General features: G+C 44.1%; 1 protein-coding gene across 3 annotated transcripts in view; it reads left to right on the forward strand.

Moving 5' to 3' along the window:
* Positions 1 to 27,404, forward strand: part of FYCO1 (FYVE and coiled-coil domain autophagy adaptor 1) — a 57,050-nt gene that overhangs the window by 6,491 nt on the left and 23,155 nt on the right. For 2 of the 3 annotated variants that reach the window (XM_028750546.2, XM_077916405.1), the window contains exons 4-14: positions 55 to 180; positions 8,204 to 8,310; positions 10,918 to 11,061; positions 11,441 to 11,534; positions 12,574 to 15,204; positions 16,323 to 16,415; positions 17,724 to 17,842; positions 20,156 to 20,323; positions 25,448 to 25,597; positions 26,259 to 26,458; positions 26,681 to 26,825. In XM_028750546.2, coding sequence (XP_028606379.2) covers positions 55 to 180; positions 8,204 to 8,310; positions 10,918 to 11,061; positions 11,441 to 11,534; positions 12,574 to 15,204; positions 16,323 to 16,415; positions 17,724 to 17,842; positions 20,156 to 20,323; positions 25,448 to 25,597; positions 26,259 to 26,458; positions 26,681 to 26,825 — 3,977 coding nt within the window. The remainder of the gene's footprint in view (positions 1 to 54; positions 181 to 8,203; positions 8,311 to 10,917; positions 11,062 to 11,440; positions 11,535 to 12,573; positions 15,205 to 16,322; positions 16,416 to 17,723; positions 17,843 to 20,155; positions 20,324 to 25,447; positions 25,598 to 26,258; positions 26,459 to 26,680; positions 26,826 to 27,404) is intronic. The other variant, XM_077916406.1, reaches the window with a different exon arrangement.

A 27,404-nucleotide genomic window follows, 5' to 3' on the forward strand; every position in this document is an offset into this window, starting at 1 on the left:
TGTTTTGGCAAATCATCCGTTTGAAGTTACCCTTTCCCCTTTTCTCTTCCAAAGTTTGACCAGAAAGAAAAGTCCAGCTTACTGGGCAATCGGAAAGACTACTGGGATTATTTCTGCGACTGTCTGGCAAAGGTTAAAGGAGCCAATGATGGAATACGCTTTGTGAAATCTATTTCAGAAGTAAGTGAAGTGCATGGATCTGTCATTGGGGCCATGCAGCATAACGTTCTGACAAGCCAGTCTAACTTGGATGGGTGATGCTAGAGCAGAAGCTGTAGATGCCAGTGGTGCTGTTATCTAGGCTCCCTAATATGAAGCCTTCCACCAATTCCTGAAGATCCGTCCTTTTGCAAAGGATATTTCAGTACTTGTGTTATGGTGCTCTAGGGCTACTACATCTCTCATATATATATATATATATATATATATATATATATATATATATATGCAGGTTTTGGTGTCCTCGGGTGTCTTCCCGTGTAAAAGTTGGGGTGTCTAGGCGACGTTTCGACGAGGTCTCACTCGTCATGACGAGTGAGACCTCGTCGAAACGTCGCCTAGACACCCCAACTTTTACACGGGAAGACACCCGAGGACACCAAAACCTGCATTCCTATACCCGTGAAAATCTACGAAAGCATATATATATATATATATATATAATTTGTATTGAATTTTTGAAAAGATTTTATACATATAAAACAAAATGATCTCCAACATTAAGATACAGAGTTCTTTCGAACCCTTAGACCTCCCTCCCTCCCTCCATGGGTTCCATCTTTAAGATTAAATTTACTGCATCTTTTACCCTTACCTATCTATTAAGGTAAAGGTAGAGGGACCCCTGACCATTAGGTCCAGTCGTGACTGACTCTGGGGTTGCGCCGCTCATCTCGCTTTATTGGCCGAGGGAGCCGGCGTACAGCTTCTGGGTCATGTGGCCAGCATGACTAAGCCACGTCTGGCGAACCAGAGCAGCGCATGGAAACGCCGTTTACCTTCCCGCCGGAGCGGTACCTATTTATCTACTTGCACTTTGACATGCTTTCGAACTGCTAGGTGGGCAAGAGCAGGGACTGAGCAACGGAAACTCACCCCGTTACGGGCATTTGAACCGCTGACCTTCTGATCGGCAAGCCCTAGGCTCTGTGGTTTAACCCACGGCGCCACCCGTGTCCCTTCTATCTATTTATTATATAACCACAATTACCATAAAATTAAATTCCACATTACAAGTGTCTTTACGTCCCTGCCAAAGATTTTAACTGTTTACAGTGGTCTTTTAAATAAATTACAGATTTACTCCAGTCTTTCGAAAATACTTGATCTTCCTGGTTTCCAATCTTCCCAATACATCTTTCATAGCTGTTAATAAAATCATATGGGCTGACAACTTTTGAGTTGGGAAAATGACAAAGACTTATATCAACATATATATTTAAATGTAAATATGGTCTACATTTTGATAGTGTGCAACAAATGTATCTTCACCCCTCTCCCCTTTAGATTCCTGACCTTCATTCAGACTGCAGGCCAGGCCAAGTCACATGATAGATTCATTTTCCTCATGTGATCAGTCCTGACAGTGGTATCTCCCCCTCCCACATTTGTCCTTGTGAGCATGTGCCCAAAGATGTTAAGAAGTGCTCTAATGAGCAGATGATCACATGGCAGCCAGCCCTTGTTGCTCCCTTCTTGCAAGCTACAGAAACGCAATGGGTTGTATGTCTTTCTTCCTCGTATATTTTTATGGAGTGGATCCTGCTATTGTACTCCCACCTGCACTGAACTTGCATCAGGTGCCAGGGTTTGTGGTTCCCCTCCCCCGACTCATAATGAGCTTCCTTAAGTCAATAATAATGGTTGGAATTTTCCCGCCCTTTCAAACAGAGAGCATTTCTTTAGAAATGTTCACTGTAGTCCTTGGTTCAAAAATAAACGTCTCCAAAGAATAAAGAGCAATTGGTTCTAGAGAAGCTTCAGGGTCTGTAAAAATGGAGGGGTGCAACTGACAGTCAACATGGGGGGGGTACTTAATGTTTGTATAGTGCTATCTGTGTGCTTGGTGCTTTACAAAATATCACAGGAGGAGTCCCTGCCCCAAGAGTGTAACAGCTCAGTTATGTGCAAATAGACAAATAACCTCAGTAAGGCCCTGGAAATCATTGTTTCAGTTTCAGGTGCTCAATTGTCCCCTTATTCTTATTGCCACCAATATAAATTTGGCCCCTATCAATGACGCCCATGAGATTTTCTCTCCCAGCAGATATTCAACATGAAATTAAGATTTGGCGGGCCGAGTCGGACATTTGCTGACAAGCTCTAGCATAGAAATTATAGAACATAAATAAACATTACACAGAATCCATCTGTCTTAGGAGAGGGGAACACCAGCAGATCTACTGCACAGCATTTGAGATGGCAAAACTTTGAATCTGGCCAGAGTAAAAGGCCAATGGCTACATACAGATCCTTAAAGTAAGCAGCTAATTGAAAAGGAGCATCATAAGACAGTGGCGTAGCATGTGTGAGCCAAAAGGTGTTGTAAGGAAACATCCCAGAGGCTTTTATTTACTGGGGGAAATGCAGAATCAAATCCCGTTTGAAGAAGGGAATAGGGTGTCGCAGTTCAGTGCAACAAGCTTTTTGAGGCAGCAGACTTTGTCTACAGTGGCTATCCTCAGGTAAATACTTAGGCAGCCCTGCTACCATCTTAAAGATCTTAAGCCAAAGCTTTAAGACTGCTAAACAAGCTCTCAAAAGAGCACTGCCCTGCTTCTAAGAATATAACTTGGTATATGTAAAGAAACACATGAAAAAATAGCTTGGTTGCATTTTCAATTTGATGACACTCCCTTCTCAGCTCCTTTACGCAGCTGCTATTATGAGCACTGACAATGAATAGCTTCAGGAATATACTGACCCCCTTTGGTGTAAAAGAAACAATGTAGTAGAATGACTGACTGAAGCTTCCTAAGAAGCAAGGGCGTTATGTGTAGCCCAAGAATACCACCACCAAATAGTGGAAATTTTAATCTATTGTATAATTTAGTGGTTTAACACCCAACTGCACTGCGAAAACTTCTTTTAAAATACTAAAATCTTTTATTGTCTAGCTGATCTTTGGACAATTGAGCTTGCAATAAGATGAAAACTTAAGACAAGAGCTGCCTTATTTATCCCAGGTCTGGAATGGAAAGAATAACAGCAGCATTGGTATAAAGTAGAATACAAGCTTTCCTATTGCTTGGTTTTGGTCGTTTAAGACATTTTCAAGTTCATTTAAGAACAGATTAAGAAGCCTTGCTTAACTCCCTTTGACATGAGGATATCCTGGGTGAGCTGTCCGTGATTGCCACATCTAATCTGTATAAGACTTACTATGCAAACCTTCATGAGATAGAAAAGTCTTTTATCATCAGCAGGAATGTTGTCCAGGTTCTGCCATAGCTTAACCTTGGAGATGGAACTCGGAAGCTGCCTTTCGATCCATAAAGACAGTAAAAAGGGCCCCTGCATATTTTTCAGCATGATGAGAAAGCCCAAAATAATTATATTGAATCGAGCTGTTCTTTCTAAATGCCACTTGAGAGTCAGCGAGTAGATTCTTGAACTCAAAAAAATGAGTTCAGCTTACCTAGTATATGGTGTCCCGTAATAGATAACAAGGTAATGGATGTAAAGTTTCCTGGATCATTGACTTGGCCATTTCTGAAGATGGGTACTATTGTTGCATTCTCCTAACTAGAAGAAATCACCCCAGAGCTGTTTTGCAGCAAAAAGGGCAGCCAAGAATGAGCTCAACAGGGCTACAATATATCCCTAGAGCCTTCCCAGCCGTAAGCTGATTTGCTTATAGAAATAACTTCGTCTGCTTCTTGGGAGAAGGGCAATGACAGGCCTAGACAGCATCTTGAGAAGTAAAGACGTCACCTTGCCAACAAAGGTCCGTATAGTTAAAGCCATGGTTTTCCCAGTAGTGATGTATGGAAGTGAGAGCTGGACCATAAAGAAGGCTGATCGCCGAAGAATTGATGCTTTTGAATTATGGTGCTGGAGGAGACTCTTGAGAGTCCCATGGACTGCAAGAAGATCAAACGCATCCATTCTTAAGGAAATCAGCCCTGAGTGCTCACTGGAAGGACAGATCGTGAAGCTGAGGCTCCAGTACTTTGGCCACCTCATGAGAACAGAAGACTCCCTGGAGAAGACACTGATGCTGGGGAAGATGGAGGGCACAAGGAGAAGGGGAAGACAGAGGACGAGATGGTTGGATAGTGTTTTCGATGTTACCAGCATGAGTTTGACCAAACTGCGGGAGGTAGTGGAGGACAGAGGTGCCTGGCGTGTTCTGGTCCATGGGGTCATGAAGAGTTGGACACGACTGAACGACTAAACAACAACAATAGTAACAAGGTTCCACTTTGGTATGCCTACAAGTACAGCATCAGATGCAAGTCCATCTGGGGCCATAATGATGTGTCTAAATAAAATGTTCCTCCCAGACCTGTTCCAAAATATCACGGTTTGGAGCTTATGATCAAGAGCACAGAGCTTCTGAAACCAGCTGCCAAAAGGTTCTTGAAACTTTCTTTAGATAAGCATTTAGAAGCAGTGACTCCGAGGAAAGTTGGCTGTGATAGTTTTGAGCAAAACAGCAATGCCTTATATTCTTCTTTGAGCTGAAAACAACTAGGGGGAGGATAACTTCATCTGGATAGGTAAAGGTAAAGGGACCCCTGACCATTAGGTCCAGTCGTGGCCGACTCTGGGGTTGCAGCGCTCATCTCGCTTTACTGGCCGAGGGAGCCGGCATACAGCTTCCGCTAAGCCGCTTCTGGCGAACCAGAGCAGCGCACGGAAGCGCCGTTTACCTTCCCACCGGAGTGGTACCTATTTATCTACTTGCACTGTGTGCTTTCAAACTGCTAGGTTGGCAGGAGCAGGGACCGAGCAATGGGAGCTCACCCCATTGCGGAGATTCGAACCGCCGACTTTCTGATTGGCAAGTCCTAGGCTCTGTGGTTTAACCCGCAGCGCCACCCGCATCCCTCTTCATCTAGACCAGTGTTTCCCAACCTTGGGCCTCCAGCTGTTTTTGGACTACAACTCCCATCATCCCTAGCTAGCAAGACCAGTGGTCAGGGATGATGGGAATTGTAGTTCAAAAACAGCTGGAGGCCCAAGGTTGGGAAACACTGATCTAGACAGCCTGTAGCAAAACTTAGTGCCCTTTTCACAACGCAGCACTCTGCCTCGAACCATTGGGCACCATCAGAATGATTTAAACCGAAACTCCTAAAGGAAGGGTTTAAATCTAGTATGCTAACTAAATGTATTAGCTCCTCATTTGCTGCAATAACAACAGGATAGTAATTGCTTAGGAAGTAATATAATATAAATGATGTTAAAAGGTATTACGAGGTCTTAAACGTTCCAGCCTGGCGTCAGATTTGATGGAGGCCTTTGGCAAGGTATTCTCCACCCACCCACCAACCTATTACAGCAATGTTGATGTGTGTGGCCCTACTTTTTCAATAACCTTTAAAGCCCCGTTGCTGAAGCCTAAGGCTGGATTGCTGCAGGTTTCTCTTTTCCTCCAAATTGCTCTTGGTCCTGCCCGCCAACAAAGTGCCCATTTGCAATGCAGTGCTGGGCCCCAGAGAACCACTGTCAGAAGCATTTGGGGAGAAATAATAATAATAATAATAATTAATAATAATAATAATTTATTATTTGTACCCCGCCCGTCTGGCTGGGTTTCCCCAGCCACTCTGGGCGGCTTCCACAATAGAGGTGGCTGCTATAGTTACTGGGCCTGACTCTCCTCAAGGACAGCTGACTGTCCTTATCTTCCCCCAAGCAGGCTTACTTGGCAGTAGGTAGCAAGGACATTGCAATGAATGGGACATTACAGCAGTTTTGTTAACAGAGGTAAAGGTAAAGGGACCTCTAACCATTAGTTCCAGTCGTGACCGACTCTGGGGTTGTGGCGCTCATCTCGCTTTATTGGCCGAGGCAACAGAGGAGGACCCCCATATTGTAGTTCAGGGGATAGTGATGTTACAGTTTAAATGAAGAACAAAAGATTATTAATCTATTCCAGGATTCTGCTGTCCAAAAGATCTGGACGGCACAAGGTTGGCAGTGGCTGCCCTTGATAGAGTGAGCTTTCATGAATTTGCCGACTCTTTCTTTTTTCTGTATTGAAGGAGAATTATCTGCCTTGAACCATCCATTCAGTCTCCTGCAGTGCTTTACTTTCTCCATATTCTTATTGACAGCTTCCCACCTTCATTTTGGCAAGATTTTTCCCCAAACTCAGTGCTTAGGCCTGTAGGTGGCATTATACACCCAACCCATATTAGTTAGTAGACTTCTATCCTGTTCTTCAGGCCTGAAGCCTACCAGAGCTAGGCTACTCTTTTGTTTCAGCTTAAAAGTTCCTCCATTTTTGCCGTTTGAGAAGGATAGCAAGAATAAGTGGCAAGTCTATGGAGAGTCACCCACAGCTGCTTGCTGTTAATTGATAGATTAGATTAGTTAAGAGGATGCTTCTAAAGGGGTTTGAGATATGTTTGCTAAGTCTGCTAGTAAATCTTTGATTTCATGTATACAAACAGGAGTTGCAGTGTCCAATAGATGAATATAATGGTGAAACCAAGTTGAGAAGGGTTAAACATAATGAGCTAGAGGAGCATAGTATTTAGAAGAATCTATTATTATTATTCATTTCATTTCTATACTACTTTATATTTTTAAGGGAAAAAATCTCAAAGTGGTTTACAACACATTCAAACATCAAATCAAACAATCCAGAATAGAACACTACTGAGGAAAGTCAAATATAAAATATACATTCACAGCAACATAATTAACAGGAAACTAAAATTTTATCTTAAGATTTCAAAATAAAACATTGCGAAGGAGGTCAACTACAGGATGCACATTTAATGCAGCAAAATTTGTAAAATGCACGTTTCCAATACTTCAAGGACCGCCTCTCCCAATATGAACCAACCCAAATTCTGTGATAATCATCTGAGACCCTTCACTGTTTGCCTCCTCTGTGAGATGTCCAAAGGGCCACAGCACAAGAATGGGCCTTTTCTGTGGTGGCTCCCTCTGCACTAGTTGGACTCTTTGTGCTGGCTCCTGCTCCCATGGCTGTTTAGTTGAATCTGGCCCAATAGCTCTTGAAAACCACCCCCAGCTTCACTAGAATCTCCCACTTCAATGGCAAAGGGAGAACTGCAAGGAGATTGGTGTGGGATATGACTAATATTTCCCCTGACCTTGAGTAAAATGCAGAGGTGTTTAGATATGATCCGTGTGGAGAATGGCGAAGTGTGAAAGTACCATGATTTCTACAGATAACATTTTCATCTATCTTCTCCAAGGATTAAGTTGCAGGGGGAGGTGAGAGAGAACCTTTTCAATATTCTGAGAAGGCTGAAGGCTGAATTTTCATTTGAGACCCCAGTGCTTTCTCTTCTCAGTTAGGTTTTGACAATGTTGATGTGGCCTAGACTTCAGGCAATCTCCCCACTTGCTTGCAAAAAAAATAAGGACCTAGCATAAGGTTCGTGATTGTCTAACAACTCCAGCCCTATCAATGTAAGATTAGATATTACCTTGCTGACTTCTGGTTTTTAATGCTAAACACTTGCTGGGTAGAATGTGGCCCCGGCCTGGTGTAACACTCTCTCACAAGAGACCAGGGACCTGCGAGATTTGACATCCTTCCGCAGGGCCTGCAAGACGGAGCTGTTCCGCCAGGCCTTTGGTCAGGGTTCCGTCTGACTCAATTTCTCTTTGTAGAAGAACAAGTGCAAAGGAGGTTTCCCAGCCCACTCACAGGTCCTTATAATATCAGTGGAAACAGTTGGTCCTGGCAAATATTAACCACTTGCAATTTTAACCTGAGGATTGTCATTTGTCCAGTTTTAACTTTAATTTATTTGAATTAATTTTGGGATGCATTTTTAATTGATTGATTGCTTGTTTTTATGCATATTGTATTATTTATATGCTGTTAGCCGCTCTGAGCCCAGTTCCGGCCAGAGAGGGCAGGGTACAAATAAAATTTTATTTTTATTACAGTATTATTATTATTATTATTATTATTATTATTATTATTATTATTACTGATCTTTATGTCATAATAGTCACTTTTTTCTGTGATTGTCTTTTCCACCCCCAGCTGAGAACATCCCTTGGTAAGGGCAGGGCATTTCTCCGTTACTCCTTAGTGCACCAAAGACTTGCAGACACTTTGCAGCAGTGTTTTATGAATACCAAAGTAACAAGGTAAATGTTGCCGTTGTTTTGTTCAACATTTCTAGGATATGTACCAAATGTTACAGCGGTTTTATAACAACTGTCTCAACTAGTAGCTTTGCATTCTGCTAAGAAAACCGAGAAGGTGAAAAGAAGAAATGGGAATTGCAACGGTGGGAATGGGAAGTGGTGAACCATTAACAGGAACCACCAAGTGTGTGGTTTTAATTGGCCGGTGGCCAGGGACTTTTGAGAAAATCATTTGGTTATCCGTTTTATTGTAGCAGTGATTACAGAGAATGACTTATTCCTCTGAATGCCTGCTTTAGAAAAGGACATAAAGTCTTTTTTAAATGCTACAAACTTTGGAGGCTGTGGCGATCACACAGGGTCCCCAGACGTTTAACGGTCTATTGATCCCTGTGCCACCACTGTGCTCGCTTCTCCGCAGCCACCAACCCATTACTCTTGGGTACACACTGAGTCCAGTTGTTAAAAGTGAACTAAATAAACAAGTTTATTTTATAAATATTAACAAGTTTATGGTTTCTCAGATAATATTCCTATCAGTATCTTAACTTTAGTTTCTTTACCGGCCTATACCTTCCTAATACCTTCTGACTGATTATCTCAACTGTTTGACTGACTCCTCTTAACAGATTCTCTCACTCTCTCACATCAGACTAGCCCAACCCACAGACTTATCCTCTCTGTCTCTTCTGTCTTCTCAACCACCCTAACTCTTAACGCTAACTCCTCCCCTTGGGTTCCCATTGGTTAATCATTTTACAATTAGTTAACATTTTCCTTATGAACCCAGTATGATGTCACACACCTAGGAGGACAAACGCCACAGAGGCCAACACCTATTATGTCATGTGCACGATGAAGTCATCGTGAACTAGATGAAATTGTCTCTAACATAACACAAGCCCTTCTGGATCTGACCCCCTATCTAGTCCAGGGTTCTGTGTCCCCCGGTGGTGGAGCCACATGCCTGTAGCCCTCAGCGATTGGTGTTCAGAGGTATGCTGCCTCTGATGCTAGAGGGAGTGTACACCCGTCATGACAGATAGGCATTGATAGCTTAGACCTTCATGAATTTGTCTCCCCTCCACCCTTTAGAGCTATTTAAGCTGCTGGCCATCATCACAACTTGCAAAAGTAAACAAACTTCATGACGCAATCCATTATAGAACTGTCTCCTGCTTTAAAAAAATCTGAGCTTCACTCAACTGATTAATTTAATTTACATACAGAACAATGTTGTTTAGTCATTTAGTCGTGTCCGACTCTTTGTGACCCCCACGGACCAGAGCACGCCAGGCACTCCTGCCTCCCACTGCCTCCTGCAGTTTGGTCAAACTCATGCTGGTAGCTTTGAGAACACTGTCCAACCATCTCGTCCTCTGTCGTCCCCTTCTCCTTGTGCCCTCCATCTTTCCCAACATCAGGGTCTTTTCCAGGGAGTCTTCTCTTCTCATGAGGTGGCTAAAGTATTGGAGCCTCAGCTTCACGATCTGTCCTTCCAGGGAGAACTCAGGGCTAAAAGGGGTTTTCCTTTTTTGGTGATGTATTGCAGCACGTGGGCACCATCTTATACGTGACATTAAGACCAGTTAACAATTTGTTTGTTTTTTAACATGCTTCCCAGTTTAAATTGATGACTCTAACTAGCCAGTTAATTGACTGAGAGTTGTTAGTTGTTTTCATATTGCACAGACTGGGGCATCTTTTTTGGTGTGAGTGTGTCATTTGGGAGGTATTTCTTAATGGGGGGGGGAGTAAAATTTGCATCTAGTTTTAAAGAACTGATCTTGGACACATTCACTGTTACTTTGCAACGGTGAAATGTCCTTCAAAACATCTGTTGCGGTTACATTTTTATAGCCCCTAGTAACTAAAGATGTCAATACTGAAAGGAATATTGATATCTCTCGAATATTGTTGCGGGATGCAAGGGGAAAAGACTGTCTCTGCGTTCCCTAAATGTCAGCCAGGGGAATGAAGTAAACAGAATGTGTGAAATATGTGGGGCGTGCAAGCAAGTGTGCTGCATACAGTCTAAATGTTAAGCCATTAAGCCTGTGATGCGTCCTGGCTTGGTTGATCTCCAGCCAGCTTCCAGTGTGCAGGAGGGTGACTCGCTGGTGGGATCCTTGTCAGCGGGAGCAAATAGAAAGCCCCAAAACACAACATTCCAAGGATGGGGTGGGGTTAAGCCAGGCCAGGATCTGCTGATCCTGAGGCAGTCTCACTGCTGTTGTGCAATCCAGGACCGATCATACTGCCCCTGCCCCTTCTGCCATGAATGCAAGGGTTACGGATACAGTCGTGACCCCTCTGCTCTACAGAGTGGAGGGAGAAGTTAGGATTTCACCTGAAGTCTCCTCCATCCTTTTCATTGGGACTTCATTTCAACTCGTTTTGTAGAATTGTATGCTGTGTACTCATGCAAGGATTCCCTGTGGAGCAGCTCTTTCATTTGTGGGAGAACAGCTGCGATGAAAATGGAATCACACAGCATTTTGGGGAAATACATAATCAACAATGCAGTAGTCCTGATATTCTCTTGCAACTTGTTGACGATTATCGATAGGAGCTTTTGCTTACTTACTGCAATCCTTGTTTCTTTAGTGACTGGTACTATGCAAGAAGTCCCTTCCTGAATTCAAAAATGAGCTCTGATATTGTTGGTCACCTCTACGAACTCACAGAGGTTCAGTTTGATCTGGTTTCTAGAGGCTATGACTTGGACTCGGCATGGCCCACGTTTGCCAGGTAATACAAACCAGCTGCTAAGGTGGAAATATTTCTATAATTTGTATGGTTTTGTCAGGGGACTGCCACCGGAACAGGGAAGCGAGGCAGCCCCTCTCTGTTCCATTATTGTATGTACAAAATTGATGCTTTGATGATGTAGTCCAGGAAGTTTTCTTGTTTTGTTGGAACAGAGGGGAAGAAGGTCCATGTATAGTGCTGCTAGGCAGAAAGCAGCACCTCACATTGTAACTGGGGGGTTTATAATACCAAGCCAGAGCAAATGGAGGGATGTGCTTTTAGTAGATAATTTCAGAGAGGAAGCTGTTCAAAATATGTGCATGGTGGCGGTGGTGGTTTCTTACTTTCTAAAATAATTAAAACCCTCTTCCATTTGCAGGAGAACATTGCCTTCATTTGGCTCCTCGGCTTACCAGTGGAGGCCTCCAAGCCGCACTTCAAGCATGAGTAGTTTGGTGAGCAGCTATTTGCAGGTAATTATATTGACAAATGGCTACATGTGCAACTGTGGCGATCACACAGGGTCCCCGGATGTTTGACGGTCTATTGATCCCTGTGCCACCACTGCAATTGCCTCTTCACTGCCACCAACCCATTTCTCTTGGGTACACACGGAGTCCAGACAGTTGTTAACATTAACAAATAATCAAGTTTATTTTTATAGGCATGAACAAGTTTATGGTTTCAGTTAATTTTTCTTGTCAGTTACTTAAATCTTAAAACAAAAAAATCCTTCCAGTAGCACCTTAAAGACCAACTAAGTTAGTTCTTGGTATGAGCTTTCGTGTGCATGCACACTTCTTCAGATACCAGATTTTTTTGTTTTGACTATGGCAGACCAACACGGCTACCTATCTGTAACTTAAATCTTAGTTCCTTTAATGTCCTATACATCCCTAACAACTTCAGACTGATTATCCCAACTAACTATCTGACTCCACCTAACAATTCCTCTCACTCCCACACAACACAACACAACACAACTCGACTAACCCACAGACTTATCCTCCCTCTTCCTTCTCCAACTCCCCAACTCTCAACTAACTTCCACACAACACCGACTCTAACTCTAACTCCTCCTATCAGTTTCTCTCTCCCAATCACATCACACTTATTTAACCCTTTCCTTATGACCCAACTAGGAGGCAAACGCCACAGCAACATTTCCTTATAAGAGCAGCAATAGTGCTACTGTTAGTCTTCCTTATGTGTAATGACCCCTTACCATTAGACTGAACATACAAAGGGGAAATTACGGTAGAATCCACTTGATGTTATTTTTCTAATTGGTCTCCTGAGAGGAACTCACTCTGTGTCATTTAGCTGCATGCCATTGTAACTTGATGCAAATAATAGCCCTACTGTTTTGGTTTAATTGTATATTGTGATGATTTCCCAGCCATAGGCTTCTTCATACTAACCTGTGGTGGATTCCAAATGCTGAATATACAATATATACCAAAGAGGCATCTCTTCTTCTAACTAAAACCATTTTTCTTCTGATTTTCTTAGACCCAAGAGATCCCCTCCAGCCCCAATGGGAATAGTTTTTTAACTGCTGAGCCTCTTGAGGGCCTTGATGAGCTACACGTGGAGCTGGACCAGGCAGAACTGAGGCAGAAAGAACTGCAGGATCGGATCCAGCATCTAGAAAAGGAAAACCAGGAGCTCCAGGCGGCCATCAGCTTTGAGAAGCAGCAAGCGCAAACAGAAAGAGAGAAGAGCAGGAATATCAGCGAGGAGAACTCCAGGCTAACGAAAATGCTGGGGGAGCTGGAGAAACAGCGTGAGATCTCCCACTGCACTCAGGACACCATTCAGGACCTGCAGAAGTGCCTGCAGACATTAGAACTGAATGCCGCTGAGAAGCAAAAAGAATACTGTTCAAGGTTGGGGGAACTGGAGTCTGGGAAAAAGGATTCTGACTCAAAGCTTCTTCTCTTGAACCAAGAGCTGGAAGCTGCAAGGGCTTTGGTGTCCACGAAGGATGTCCGCATCAGTGAGCTTCTGGCCAAATTGCAGTCAGGAGAGCAGAAGAATGAAGAGCTTGTCGCCAAAGCCAATGCTCTAATGAATGAAAAGGCACAACAAGCCACCAGTCAGTTTGAGTCTGCACTGAAGATTGAGGATTTGCTGAAGAAGCTTAATGAAGCGGAAGGGGCAAAGGCCAGTGCTGAGGAGTTAAATAATAAACACCTTTCTCTGCTTAAGATCGCAGAAGAGCAACTCCAGTTAAAGGACGAGGCACAGAAAGAGTTTGAATCAAAACTGACGAACCTCACTGTCAACTGCAAGGAAGAATCTGAAAAACTTTGTGGTGATCTGGAAACTATGGCAACTAAAATGGCAGACCTTCAGAAGGCATTAACAGCAAAAGGCCATGAGGTGGCTGATCTTCAAATCCAGTTGAAAGGCTTGTTGGATTCTATAAAATCCTTGGAAAAAAGCCTTGAAGAGGAAAAGAAAGAGAAGACAAAACTTGAGGGTTTGGTCACGCTTACAAAAACAACATTGGAAGAAGAAGTAAAAAACACGATGGAGCAACTTGGGTTTAGGGAAATCCAGCTTTCAAAACTAAGTCAAACAGTGAAGAGCTTAGAAGAGCAAAAGAGAGAACTTATTTCTGAAAGAGAGCATCTCAGAAAGACAATAGAAAGAATGGAGGAACAGGCCACAGAGCAAAGCTCCTCACTGAGAATGATCTCTGAAGGAAACGAGAAGCTCAAGTCTCAGAATGCAAAGCTGCAGCAAACCAATCAGAAGCTAGAAGCGAAGCAAAGAGAGTTGGATGCTTCTCAATCTTCTCTGGAGGCTGAGGTTGCCAGACTGAGAGCCTCCGAGAAACAGCTCCAAAGCCAGATTGAAGATTCTGTGGTGTCCGTGGATGAAAAGGAGAAGAAACTCCGGGGACAGAACAAGCTGCTGGATGAAAACCTGCAGAATGCCACAAGGCAAAACCAAGTTCTGGGAGAAAAGCTGGATGCCCTTCGGGCTGATTACCAAGAACTGAAAAAAAGTGAAGAAGCTGCCAAAGAGTCCTTAACTGCGCTGCAAACAGAGCTCCAGAACACCAAAGAGCATAGCCTGCAGGTGGAAAAGAGCCTGTCCTCCTCAAAGGAATATGAAGGATCTCTGAAGCTGCAGCTCAAAGAGAAAGAGGAAGCATTACAAGACTTGGAGAGCCGGTACAAGGAGCTACAAGGACAGTCGGAGAGGTGCAGGAAAAAGATGGAAGCCCTGGAGGCAGAAAAGACAAAAGCAGAAAAAACCTGCCTCCATCAGACAAAGGTGATTGAGTCCCTTGTTTCTGAGAAGGCTTCTGTGGAGAATGCCCAGTTGGAACAGGCATCTTGTCAGGAGAGAGAAGCCAAAGAGCTGGCTTCAAGACTGGCCCTTTCGGAGGAACAGTTGCGCCTCAACCAGGCAGAGGTGTTGAGACTTCAGGAGGAAATGGTGGACCTTCAAGCCAAGCTTCGACAGGCAGCAGCAGAGCAGCAGAAGCTGCAGGAAGAGTTGGATGTTGGGAGGGCTGTTCTGAGCGAGCAAAAGACCCTGGCCCAGCAACTGAAAGAGCAAGGCGAAGTCCTCAACAGAAAGCACGTGAAGGAAATGCTTCAGTGTCGCCAACGAGAGGAAGTGCTGCAAAAGAAGAGGGACCAGGAAGCCCAGCAGAAGGTGGAGCTGGAGGAGAACGTGCTGAGCCTCACAGAGGAGCTGTCCAAGGCCAAGCAGTATTTGGAAGCAGTTAATGCAGAAAACGTGGAGATCAAAGACCTCCTCCACAGGACCAACACGGACATGGCTGAGCTTGGCATTCAGATCTGCAGTCTGACATCTGAAAAGGCAGAGGCAGAAGAGAAACTGTCCCAGCTCATGGAGGAACTCAGAACTGCCAAGGATAAAGCCACCAGAGAACGTGAGGAGCTTCAGCTTGATCTCTCAAGACTCACTCAGGAGAAACAGGAATTGGAAAGCAAACTGGAAGAGTCTAGGGTTTGCAACGCAGCTCTCCCTAGCCTGCAAACTCAGTTGGAGATGGCAGAGAAGCATCACCAGAAGCTGCAAGAGACCAGCAAAGAGGAGCTGTCTGCAGTCAAGTTTCAACTGAGCACAGAAATCATAAACCACCAAACAAAACTTAAGGTAAATTAACGTAAACAAGTCCTCGTTGCTAAAATAAGACCCTGCACACACTTTCCTGAGAATGCATCCTGTTGATTTCAGAAGCACTTCTGATTAGACCTGTGTAATGGTTGTATTGGGACGCAGGTGGCGCTGTAGGTTAAACCACAGAGCCTAGGACTTGCTGATCAGAAGGTTGGCGGTTCGAATCCCCACGACAGGGTGAGCTCCTGTTGCTCGGTCCCTGCTCCTGCCAACCTAGCAGTTCGAAAGCACGTCAAAGTGCAAGTAGATAAATAGGTACCGCTCCAGCTGGAAGGTAAACGGCATTTCCGTGTGCTGCTCTGGTTCGCCAGAAGCGGCTTAGTCATGCTGGCCACAGATCCCTCGGCCAATAAAGCGAGATGAGCGCCACAACCCTAGAGTCGGCCACGACTGGACCTAATGGTCCGGGGTCCCTTTACCTTTTTAATGGTTGTATTATAGTGTCATGGTTATGAGAATCCTCCTCAAATGAAGAATTAAAAGCATTGAAAACTTGCAATCTAAATTTGTCGCTGCCACCGCCCAGGCTCTGTGGAATGGCAGAGCTACTGCTGCATCTGTAGCCTGGCCACTCACAGCAGTTCAATTTGGGGTGGTAGGCAGATTGGGCCCAATCCCTGCGCCAGTTCCAAGCTGACACAGCGTCTGGGCCTGAGGTATGTAGAAAAGTGGGGAGGGGAAATGCTTCTCTCACCAGGTATCCCTGCATATTGGCCCCACCACCTCCACTCCTGGTGTCTGCACATTTAGCATGAAGGCCTGGAAAGGACTTCACAGCATGTTTTGGCTGAATCTGTCAACAAAAAAACCCCATTATCAACCCTTGTCTTCTCAGCGTTCCTGATCGCGACCTGGGTATCAAAGCATATTCAGCAGAGCATCCTTAGAAGCTCAGTTTGACACCCCCTCCAAAACACACACACACATACATTCTTTTGAATACTTAAAAAGGGTGATCGTTAGCCTCGGATTTATTAAAGCATGTGGCTTTAAGAAGGGGAGGAACCGTGTAACTCTTTGTTTTGACAAACAGATAACTTCTCTTTAAAAATAATAATAATCAACGCTGATGTGTGTTTTATGGGTCCTGCCAGGCTCTCAGTGAAGACTGCGAAAAATTAAAGCGGGAAGTTGAAGAGCAAAGCCAGCAAGCACATGTTGCAAAGGAAGCACTCAAAGAACTGCAGGTTGGTCCATGATCTGATTGAAATAAGAAACTCACTGAAGCAACTCTCTCTCTCTGAGGCTGACAGTGTGCTTCAGTGGTGAATATGCACTGACACTTAACAGACAGGAACCTGAATACAGCAAAAGTGGGTGGGGCCAAGCTATGGCCAAGATACAGAGATGCAAGCCAGCATGTTCTGTGCTTGCATACATATTTTTAAAAAACAAATAATATGCCCTTGAACCCTGTTTTCAAGCTGCATAGAACTTGGCATATCATCTCCCTTATGCATATAGATCACCCTGTAACATCATCAGGCTCCGATCTGGTGGAACACTCTGCCACAAGAGACTAGGGCCCTGCGGGACTTGACATCTTTCCGCAGGGCCTGCAAGACAGAGCTGTTCCGCCAAGCCTTTGGCCAGGGCACAGCCTGACTCCCTCCTTTGGCAATCCTCACAGAACTCTACACAATGGTTGCCATCAATTTGATTTGAAGTAAATTTTTTTAATGAAATGATTTTAAAATGTTGTCTTATTTTATTGTTGTTAGCCACCATGAGCCCGGCTTCAGCTGGGGAGGGCGGGATATAAATAAAAAATTATTATTATTATTATTATTATTATTATTATTATTATTATTATTTATTTATTTATCACCCTGCCATCACCCCAGGGTCCAGCTGATTTCCTTTTGCCCTCTGCCTGAAACAGGAGCCCAAGCACTGGAAAATCAGAGACTGCAGAACAAATATAGCCATCTGGATTTTAGCTTTCCAAACTCAACCCATTGAGTTTTTAGTTTGTGTTTTAATTGTGTTTTGACTCTTTTTGCACACTTGATTGCCGCTAAAAGGGTAAAAACCAACGTTTTTACAAGTGTTTTTTTTAAAAAGAATTGTTATACTTTTTATCGTTTTATATTGTGTTGAATGTATTTTTAAAACTGCTTTGTCAGTTCATAAAACTATAACAATTCTTTAAAAAAACTTGTAAAAACATGTTGCTCTGTCATGGGGTGTCTGTTAGTTTGCGTTCTACCTATAGCCCTTGGATTACACAGCATCTCTACTTCCACTGTTGGTGATTACTGAGCTGTGGTTACTTAGATATTGCTTCTGCTGGCCATTTGGGGGAAATACAGGAAAATTGTTACTTAGAAAATCTATAAGGCTTTGGTTATAACAAAAGGTTAGCACTTTGAATATACCCTGCAACCACATCTGTGCAGATCTCAGTAGCAAATTTATTAAAGATTTTGAATGGAATCTGAAAAGCCTTCCATACATCTCTTTGTTATTTACCTTTTTTAAAATCATCTTCCTAGGCTGTGAAAAGAGATCTGTGCACGGAATTGGACCTGGCCATGGATCAGGTGACAGAGTACAAAGCAGCCCAGCAAAAAAGAGATGAGGAGGTGACACAGCTCAAAGAAGACCTAAAAAGGTGAAAACTTTGTTTATCCTGTTGTTTTTTATATAAAAAGTTTCAAATCTTGCAAAGGGAGCTGATGCAGCGTAGTGACCAATAAGAGGCTAAGCTACAAATCAGAAAGTTCTCTGTTAAATCTTTTTGCCCTGAATTCACTTAGTGGCCTTAGGCAAGCTGCTATTGCTTAACCTCAGCCTCACCATCATCAGTACGGGAGGATATTACCGTATTTTTCCGTGTATTACACGCCCCCCTGCATAACACGATCCCTATTTTGGGAGGCTACAGTTTTGGAAAATGGGGGGGAGATGGCCAAGAGTTGTTGAGCTCTTTGGGGGGAGGATTGCCCCCAAAGTTGTTGAGTTTTTTGGGAGGAATGCATAAAGTTTTTGAGGTATTTGCGGGGGGGGGGGGGGGGATGCCAAAAAACACCGCCGAACTGACAGGAGCTGGCATTCGCATGCCCAACTGCTGCAGCGCTAGCCAATCCACAGCAGCAATCACAGCAGACTCCATTCTCCTACCCAATCACAGCTGACCAGCTACGGCTCGTGCCTGCAACCAATCGCCAGCACCAGAAAAATCACTATCCATGTATAAGACTACCCACCCACAATTTTTATCCTTCTCTTACAGTTAAAAAAACCTTGTCACATATGTGTGTGTGTGTGTGTGTGTGTGTGTGTGTGTGTGTGTTATTAGGGTTTTTTTTTAACATATCATTCTCAACAGTAATTAAACATACTTTTACATCTTATTCAAATTTTTGACTTCCATCAATCCTGTCTGAAAATGTTCCAATCTAATCTCTCAGTATGCATTTCTTCTCTTCCCTATTGCATTTCAAACTCATAGCCAATATCTCTATCTTTTTCTACTTTGTAACACTTCGTGTATTTCTCCTTACAAAACTTCTTGTAGTCCTACTAGCGTAATTTGTTGCTCTTCAAATAATTCATATACTTCTTCCAATCTTCTTTAAATCTCTGGTCCCACAGGTTACGAATCCTTCCTGTCATTTTATCTAATTCTGCGTAGTCCATTAATTTCGTCTGCCATTCTTCTTTCGTCGGAATTTCTTCGTTTCCATTTCTGGGCTAACAATACTCTTGCCGCAGTTGTTGCATATAAAAACAATTTAACATCTTGCCTCTTAATGTCCTGACCTATAATACCAAGTAAAAATGTTTCTGGTTTTTAAAAAAAATGTATATTTCAACATCTTTTTCATCTCATTATATATCATTTCCCAGAAGTTCTTTAGTTTTTTACATTCCCACCACATATGATAAAATATTCCTTCTTTTTCTTTATATTTCCAACATTTATTATTTGTCTTATACATTTTAGCTAATTTCACTGGTGTAATATACCATCTAAGGGACGCGGGTAGTGCTGTGGGTTAAACCACAGAGCCTAGGACTTGCCAATCAGAAGGTTGGCGGTTCAAATCCCCGCGACGGGGTGAGCTCCCGTTGCTCATTCCCTGCTCTTGCCAACCTAGTAGTTCGAAAGCACGTCCAAGTGCAAGTAGATAAATAGGTACCGCTCCGGCGGGAACGTAAACGGTGTTTCCGTGTGCTGCTCTGGCTCGCCAGAAGCGGCTTAGTCATGCTGGCCACATGACCCGGAAGTGTACGCCGGCTCCCTCGGCCAATAAAGCGAGAGGAGCGCCGCAACCCCAGAGTCGGCCACTTCTGGACCCAACGGTCAGGGGTCCCTTTACCTTTAATATACCATCTATACATTGTCTAATACACAGAAAAGTAAGGAAATAATGATCTATCTTTCAGCATGGGTGGGCAACCTCCGACCCATGGGCCTAATTTGGTCCACCAGACATTTCCATTTGGCCCACCAGGCCATTTTGGTCAAGTCACACTCACCTGCCCTACACCTGATGTCATAGCACTTTGAGGCTCACCTATCAGCTGATTGTCAGGCCTCCAAAGTGCAATGCGGGGCTCTCCACAAGCACCAACAAACGGCTGGCTCCTGGTGTTTGAGGAGACCCCAGCACAGCAACAGCTGGGATTTGCAGCACAAAGAATAAGACTCCAGATCTAAAAAGTCTTATATATGGAAATTAATCCCCCCCCCCCCCGATGAAAAACAAGCTCTCTCCTCCACGGCTAGCATTATTATTATTTTTGAAAACCTGCCATGGTTCTAATGATTCATTATATGCTCTTGAGAATGAAGGGAAACTAGAAACAATGTTGTGATGTAGCTGTGCTGTGTGGGAAAGACATTAATCATGGTACTAATTGAGGTATGACTGAGGTCAGGAATGGTTAAAGATTATAGATATATATATATTTATCTAAGGGCTCAAATGGAAGTCAGCAAAGCAAATGAGCAAATTCAAGACTACTGCGAGAAACTCAGCAAGACGAGAGCAGACCAAGAAAGCAACGAAAGGAAATTACTGGCTGAACTCGATGACCTAACAAGAACAAAGCAGTTCCTTGAAGAACGGTTAATTGAACTTCTCAGGTTGGTAGCTTTATCGTTAAATATTTCTAACCTGGACGGAGAAATCTTGTCTTTTGATCCCTGGCACGTTCTGCAGCACAACTAAAGAAAAAATTACAGTGTAAGCCTAAACAAGCAAAATCAGAAGTAACTCCTACTGAGCTCAGTTGGGTTTACTTCTTAGCAAATGGTGTTTAAGGGGACGCGGGTGGCGCTGTGGGTTAAAGCCTCAGCGCCTATGGCTTGCCGATCGAAAGGTCGGCGGTTCGAATCCCCGCGGCGGGGTGCGCTCCCGCTGCTCGGTCCCAGCGCCTGCCAACCTAGCAGTTCGAAAGCACCCCCGGGTGCAAGTAGATAAATAGGGACCGCTTACTAGCGGGAAGGTAAACAGTGTTTCCGTGTGCGGCTCTGGCTCGCCAGAGCAGCGATGTCACGCTGGCCACGTGACCCGGAAGTGTCTCCGGACAGCGCTGGCCCCCGGCCTCTTGAGTGAGATGGGCGCACAACCCTAGAGTCTGTCAAGACTGGCCCGTATGGGCAGGGGTACCTTTACCTTTACCTTTTTAAATGGTGTTTAGGATATTAGGATAATCATGATTGTGGTCTTTTGTGGAATGCTGGAAGTGACAGACTTTCCAAACCCTTCCCCAAGTGTAATACTTCAACCACAGCTCCAAGGAAGTAAGACGTTATTTAGGAACAGTCTTTGCCTCCTTGGGCCTGCAGGGGTTCAAACTTTTGACCTTCTCCAAAACTCACTATGAAGACCCACTTGCTGGATCACAGCAGTTCCTGGCAGGGCAGGAAACGCTGTTACTGAGTAATGCCTTGCAGCCCCAAGGCTGTTAAAGATACGGATATGATACCGTTCTACCTTTAGAAAAGCCAGAGCTGTTACTTGAGCCCTAGGTGCTCAGGAGACATGGTGGCAGCAGCGCTGGTAGGAAAATTTCTCTGATAGGAAATATTATCAAGATACTGCAGGTTGTACCCTCACTGAGGGTTGGCACCACCATGTGGTCGAAGGCAGCAGTTAGGGGATCCAAAAACCCTTCAGGCAATTTGCTTTCCTGTTAGCAGAGAGGATCTGTGTGTGTCCCCTTGGCTATTGCTGTTGCAGTGTCTGATTTCCCCTTCCTTGGCTTGTCATAATTGAAACATGAGTTCCAGTGGAGGGAGGGACTTCAAAAAAACATTGAAAGCAGCAATTTTGCCTTTAAACCACAAGGTGGCGCTCATATCCCAACCTGTGGTCACCTGTTGATTGAAACCTCTTTCACATGTAGGATTTATTTGATTTAGTATTTTTTGATAAAGAATTTTAAAAACCAAAGCTCCATGTGGTTCCAGTGTGAGCGTGAAATATTGTGCAGCAGGGGCTTACCCCGCTCTTCTCAAATGCTAGTGGATTATTTGCACGGAGCTCCACATTCACATCAATGCCCTGTGGAGTTTTAGATCAGCCAGTGTTTCTGATCCAGTGATCTTCTGCAGGCGATGGAAGCTCCCACGCTTCCAATGCCCCCATTCACTCCAGTGGAGGGGGGAATACATGTGCTCATTTCTTCGTCATTTCGCCATTAATATCAAAGGTGAAACTAACTCAGGAAATCAACATAAATTGCCTACCTTCATGCAAGCTGCTATTCAGTTTCCTGGCAAAATCCAGTGAAGATCAGCTCTCCAAAGCTGCTGTATGCATTTCAGGGCAAGCTTCCCTTAGCAACAATGGGTTCTCCCCTCGAAATGTGAACAGCAGCTTCAGAAAGGGTTGTCGCAGGGAAGGATAGTTAAATGTCCCCTTTCCACTCCCCATGGTCCTGGGGCTGCTCAAGCTTCTCTATGCCTGCACGAAAACAGTGCAAGTTAACTGCATTTGTGCAATCCTTAATAAGTAAGGAAAAAGGGGCGCAGGTGGAGCTGTGGTCTAAACCACTGAGCCTCTTGGGCTTGCCGATCCAAAGGTCGGCGGTTCAAATCTGTGCAATGGAGTGAGCTCCTGTTGCTCTGTCCCAGCTCCTGCCAACCTAGCAGTTCAAAAGCACGCCAGTGCAAGTAGATGAATAGGTACCGCTGCAGCAGGAAGGTAAACGGCATTTCCATACGCTCTGGTTTCCATCATGGCGTCCTGTTGTGCTAGAAGTGGTTTAGTCATGCTGGCCACATGACCTGGAAAGCTGTCTCTGGACAAACGCCGGCTCCCTCAGCCTGAAAGCAAGATGAGCGCCGCAACCCCATAGTCGCCTTTGGCTGGACTTAAATGTCCAGGGGTCCTTTACCTTTACCTTTTTTAATATGTAACTAATCTTATTAAGACTAAGGCTTCTCTGAAGCTAATTTTTGTTGTTGTTGTTTAAGGGAAAAATATGAGTAAAAAATTGGACAAAAGGTAGCTCATCTATGTACAGTGGTACCTCCAGTTGTGGATGGGATCTGATCGGATTCCGAGGTTTTCGCAACTGGAAGTGCCTGTTCTGCGCATGCGCACAGTGTGGTAGAGCACTTCTGCGCATGCATGCTGGGCGAAACCCAGAAAAATTCTTCTGGGTTTGCCACATGCGTATCCCGAAGTATATGTACGCATAAGTAGAGGTACCACTGTATTGTGAAGTGATACCTAGTGTTACATCTATGGCTCAAGTACTAATTCAGCAGGAACAGCATGACCTCTGGCTCTTTGCAGCCTCTGCAAAAAATCTAGCAGTGACCATAGAAAAATAGCAGTCTGGGCCATGGAAAATGCAAGCTGGAGAACCAAGCCCTGGTGCATGAGCCGCAGAAAGAAGATTCCACCTAAACATTAGGAAGAACTTCCTGACAGTAAGAGCTGTTCGACAGTGGAATTTGCTGCCAAGGAGTGTGGTGGAGTCTCCTTCTTTGGAGGTCTTTAAGCAGAGGCTTGACAACCATATGTCAGGAGTGTTCTGATGGTGTTTCCTGCTTGGCAGGGGGTTGGACTCGATGGCCCTTGTGGTCTCTTCCAACTCTATGATTCTATGATTCTATGATCTGATCCAGCCAAAGGGCTGGATCCAAAGCTCCCACAGACAACCCACAGGCCATTTGGACAGGTGGTCGAGGCCCGCCCTCTGTCAATCACCCAGCATCACCAACGACATCTGGTGACTCAGTTTCAAAGGAAAGGATCAGGAGCACACTCTGAAGTGTACTCCTGATTTGTCCTTTACTTCAAAAAGTGACCCCTTTTTAAATTTGGCACTGCTGCAGCTTGAAGTTCCCAGCCCGTGACATCACCCAGGAAAGATGGGGCTGGTTTGGAGGGGTCCAGCTTCTGAGGACCAGGGGCCCACCACTGCCCTAGTGTTTCCTGAAAAAAAAATTGTGGGTTTCCGATTCTAATGGTGGAGCATAGCTAAGGCCACCTGCTCCTAAATCTTTGCGCTGGCCAATTTGCTTGTATCACTAGCTCAACACAGCTCCAGCACGAATATGACCCCAGGGTTTGTGGCGAGGCCAATAGTGCACCCCATCTGAGAAGCTTTACTCATTTATGTTCTCAGTTACTTTGCTGATGGCATTTAGAAGAACTGGCTACTTGCAAACTGAACCATCTTTGTTTCTGTTTCCTGTGCATCTGTGGTAGATTCTATGCAATGTAATGTTCTCTCGGCAGTGGCATCACACCTTGCTTCTTAATGATACATCTTCACCACATATTTTGCAATTACTTCAGCACTTGTTAAGTCCTGTGGTTTGTGGGTCACACTTGACATTTTAAACCACAGAGAACTACACCCCCCCCAAACAATATCTAACACAGAAGGCCTAAATAGATTTCAGCAATGCATGTTTAATAAGTCTCCCTTTCATACATGTGTGTAGTTTTTGCTCATCTTTACAGGTTTACCCTCCCTAATTTATTCCCACTTTCCTGGAAATAAGTCCCATTGAAACTAGTGCGACTTGATTCCGAGTAAACATGCACGCGGTTGCACTTTAGTTGTCGTTGTTGTTAACAAAGGTCTGAAATGGTATAAAGATGGGAGATTTCAACCTTTTTGACATTTGTAATCATTAAAAGGTAAAGGTACCCCTGCCCGTACGGGCCAGTCGTGTCCGACTCTAGGGTCGTGCGCCCATCTCACTTAAGAGGCCGGGGGCCAGCGCTGTCCGGAGACACTTCCGGGTCACGTGGCCAGCATGACATCGCTGCTCTGGCGAGCCAGCGCAGCACACATGGAAACGCCGTTTACCTTCCCGCTAGTAAGCGGTCCCTATTTATCTACTTGCACCCGGGGGTGCTTTCGAACTGCTAGGTTGGCAGGCGCTGGGACCGAACGACGGGAGCGCACCCCGCCGCGGGGATTCGAACCGCCGACCTGACGATCGGCAAGTCCTAGGCGCTGAGGTTTTACCCACAGCGCCACCCGCGTCCCTTTGTAATCATTACTTGATCATAATTATGAGTCTACTTCACATGTTATCGGTATGTATTACTAACATGCCCTGTGTTCCTACTAAAACTGTAACATTTAAAACCATCTCACTGTAGGAACCATAATGGCCTTGGCTCTCTAGTGCTGTGGTTCATCTGTTTAAAACAAAAAAAACACTTTAAGATAACTGATTCGCACCTCACCCCAACACCATTTCACAAACTTCCCTTCAGCTTCACAGATCCTAGCCAGAGTTTTTATTAAGTAAACTTACAAACAGAGGTTCACAAATGTTGGCTTGATCTGCTAACCAGGCGATTATTTGTGGCTGCCAGTGCTACCCTCCCTCCTCCTTTCAGTTCTCTGGCAGACTTTCAGATTTTCTGAATGATAAAATGCAATAGATAACATATTATTATTTAGATCTTATAAAAGTGAAAGATTGAAGCATAGCCAGCAACAGTAGAGGGAAATGGTCTTGAGAGGCTATGTTTTGTTTATGTGCACACATCATATGTGCTGCCTTCCTTTCGTACCCACCCACATGGTCTTGCTCAATGTCATATATGGAATGCTTGCAAAAAGGCAAGCATGGCGTCCAACCAGAATTTTAGCTAAGAATCCATTGTATTTAAATGATATTTGCCTTAATAGGGGAGATTTGTTTTTCCTGTGATTGGCTGGGGTTGAATTTTTAAAACCTAAAACTCACAGATGATGAATTGTTCTTTATGCACACCTTTGAAAGAGACAAGGATGCCCTTTGGCAGAAGTCGGATGCTTTGGAATTCCAGCAGAAACTCACTGCAGCACAAAGATGGCTTGGTGATGCGGAAGTAAGCTGTTGCCTAGACTGTAAGAAAGAATTTGGCTGGATGAATCGCCGCCACCATTGCAGGTCAGTTTGTAGGGGTGACTTGATAAACACTTGTGAGCAACTGTATTTGGCCGGATGACAAGTAATCAACAAGATGTTATACTGCAGTTTTTCAGACCACATTTCTAAATAGTGCCGTTGTAAATAGTGTCACTTGGAATTACAGCAAATTCTACCTTAAGTGGCATTCATAATGCATTTGTGGTTTCTGCTTGAAAAGACTGTGGGACAAAAGCATTGTTTGTGTGGATATGGAGATCTTTCCAGACTCGACCTCATCTCAATCTGGAAAAAAAATGACAATCCAAATTATCACTGGTCTGCTCCCCATTAATCTCTCTGCAATGTTATATAAAGGAATTACTTTATAAAGGATTGTTGGTTTGGAGAATGGGTTGATATAGTTGGCCTTTCAGGTGTATATTTAACTCAGCATCCAATTACGTTACACTCAGAGTAGACCCATCAAAATGAATGGGCCTAAATTAGTCATGTCTGTTAATTTCAATGGATTTACTCAATGTTGGATAAAACCCAGTGTTCTTCCATTGACTTCAAAGGGAATCCAGATTGGCAATATTATGAAGAATGTCACTTTCTGCATGTTGGATATTGTATCCCTTGAATGCCTTCATTTTGACATGAAGAACTCTTTTCTCTTTTAAAATTCCATTATTTTTAGAATGTGTGGGCGCATTTTCTGCTACTACTGCTGCAACAACTATGCCATGTCGGAGCATACTGGCAAGAAGGAGCGCTGTTGCCGGGCTTGCTTTAAAAAGGCAAGTGCCATCTCAGTTGATTCGGGATCAAACGCAAGCCAGGAAGAACCACCATCAAGCCTGCTAGCCTCACCACTGTCCCTGGTCCATAGAGTTATGGGTGAGTCCTTCCTGTGTATAAATGGGATCAATTTTTTTGGAAAAGAATCTCCTATGGACTTCAGATCATATTCTATCCTTGTGTCTGCTTTGGTACAGATGGCAGTGTTTGATGTCCCTTCAAGTCCCATAAGTCTATAATGAACACTGAGAAGTTATGTTGCCTTACTTTATATGCAGCATAATAACACTTTCTTGTTTTGTGTCCTTTCTTGTGGTACAGTTACAAATGAAGCCTCTAAACCCACAGATGATGCCGTGTTTGATATAATCACCGACGAGGAAGTGGGCCAGATAAAGGAAGACAACTTGGTTCACAATGAAAGCCAAACTGAAGAAGAATCTTTGGACCACGGTATAACCGATCTGTGAGTAAACATAATTTATACACATGTGTACACACGCACACACACACACGATCTGTTCCAAAGTAGATTAGGCTTGTAAAGGGCAGTGGCGCAGCATGGATTTCTGGTGCCCAGGGCAAGTATCCTTGGCACCACTCATCCGATAAGCTGGAATGAAGGGGCAATAGCTCACCCCATGCAGAGGGCGCCATAGCTATCAGCCATCACCCAAATCCTCTCCTCAGTCTACCCATGCGAACATGGGGAGATTTTCTGTGTGAGGCGGAGGGTGCACTGTTTTTTATTTATTATTACTACTACAGTGGTACCTCAGGTTAAGTACTTAATTCATTCCGGAGGTCTGTTCTTAACCTGAAGCACCACTTTAGCTAATGGGGCCTCCTGCTGCCGCCGCGCCGCCGGAGCACGATTTCTGTTCTCATCCTGAAGCAAAGTTCTTAACCTGAAGCACTATTTCTGGGTTAGCGGAGTCTGTAACCTGAAGCGTATGTAACCTGAAGCATATGTAACCTGAGGTACCACTGTACTATTTTTCTTCTTTAAAATTTTGTGCCCCTAAGAGTTTGCACTCCTGAGTAA

Source organism: Podarcis muralis, chromosome 12 (genome assembly GCF_964188315.1).
Source record: "Podarcis muralis chromosome 12, rPodMur119.hap1.1, whole genome shotgun sequence".
In the NCBI taxonomy this organism is placed as follows: Eukaryota; Metazoa; Chordata; class Lepidosauria; order Squamata; family Lacertidae; genus Podarcis; species Podarcis muralis.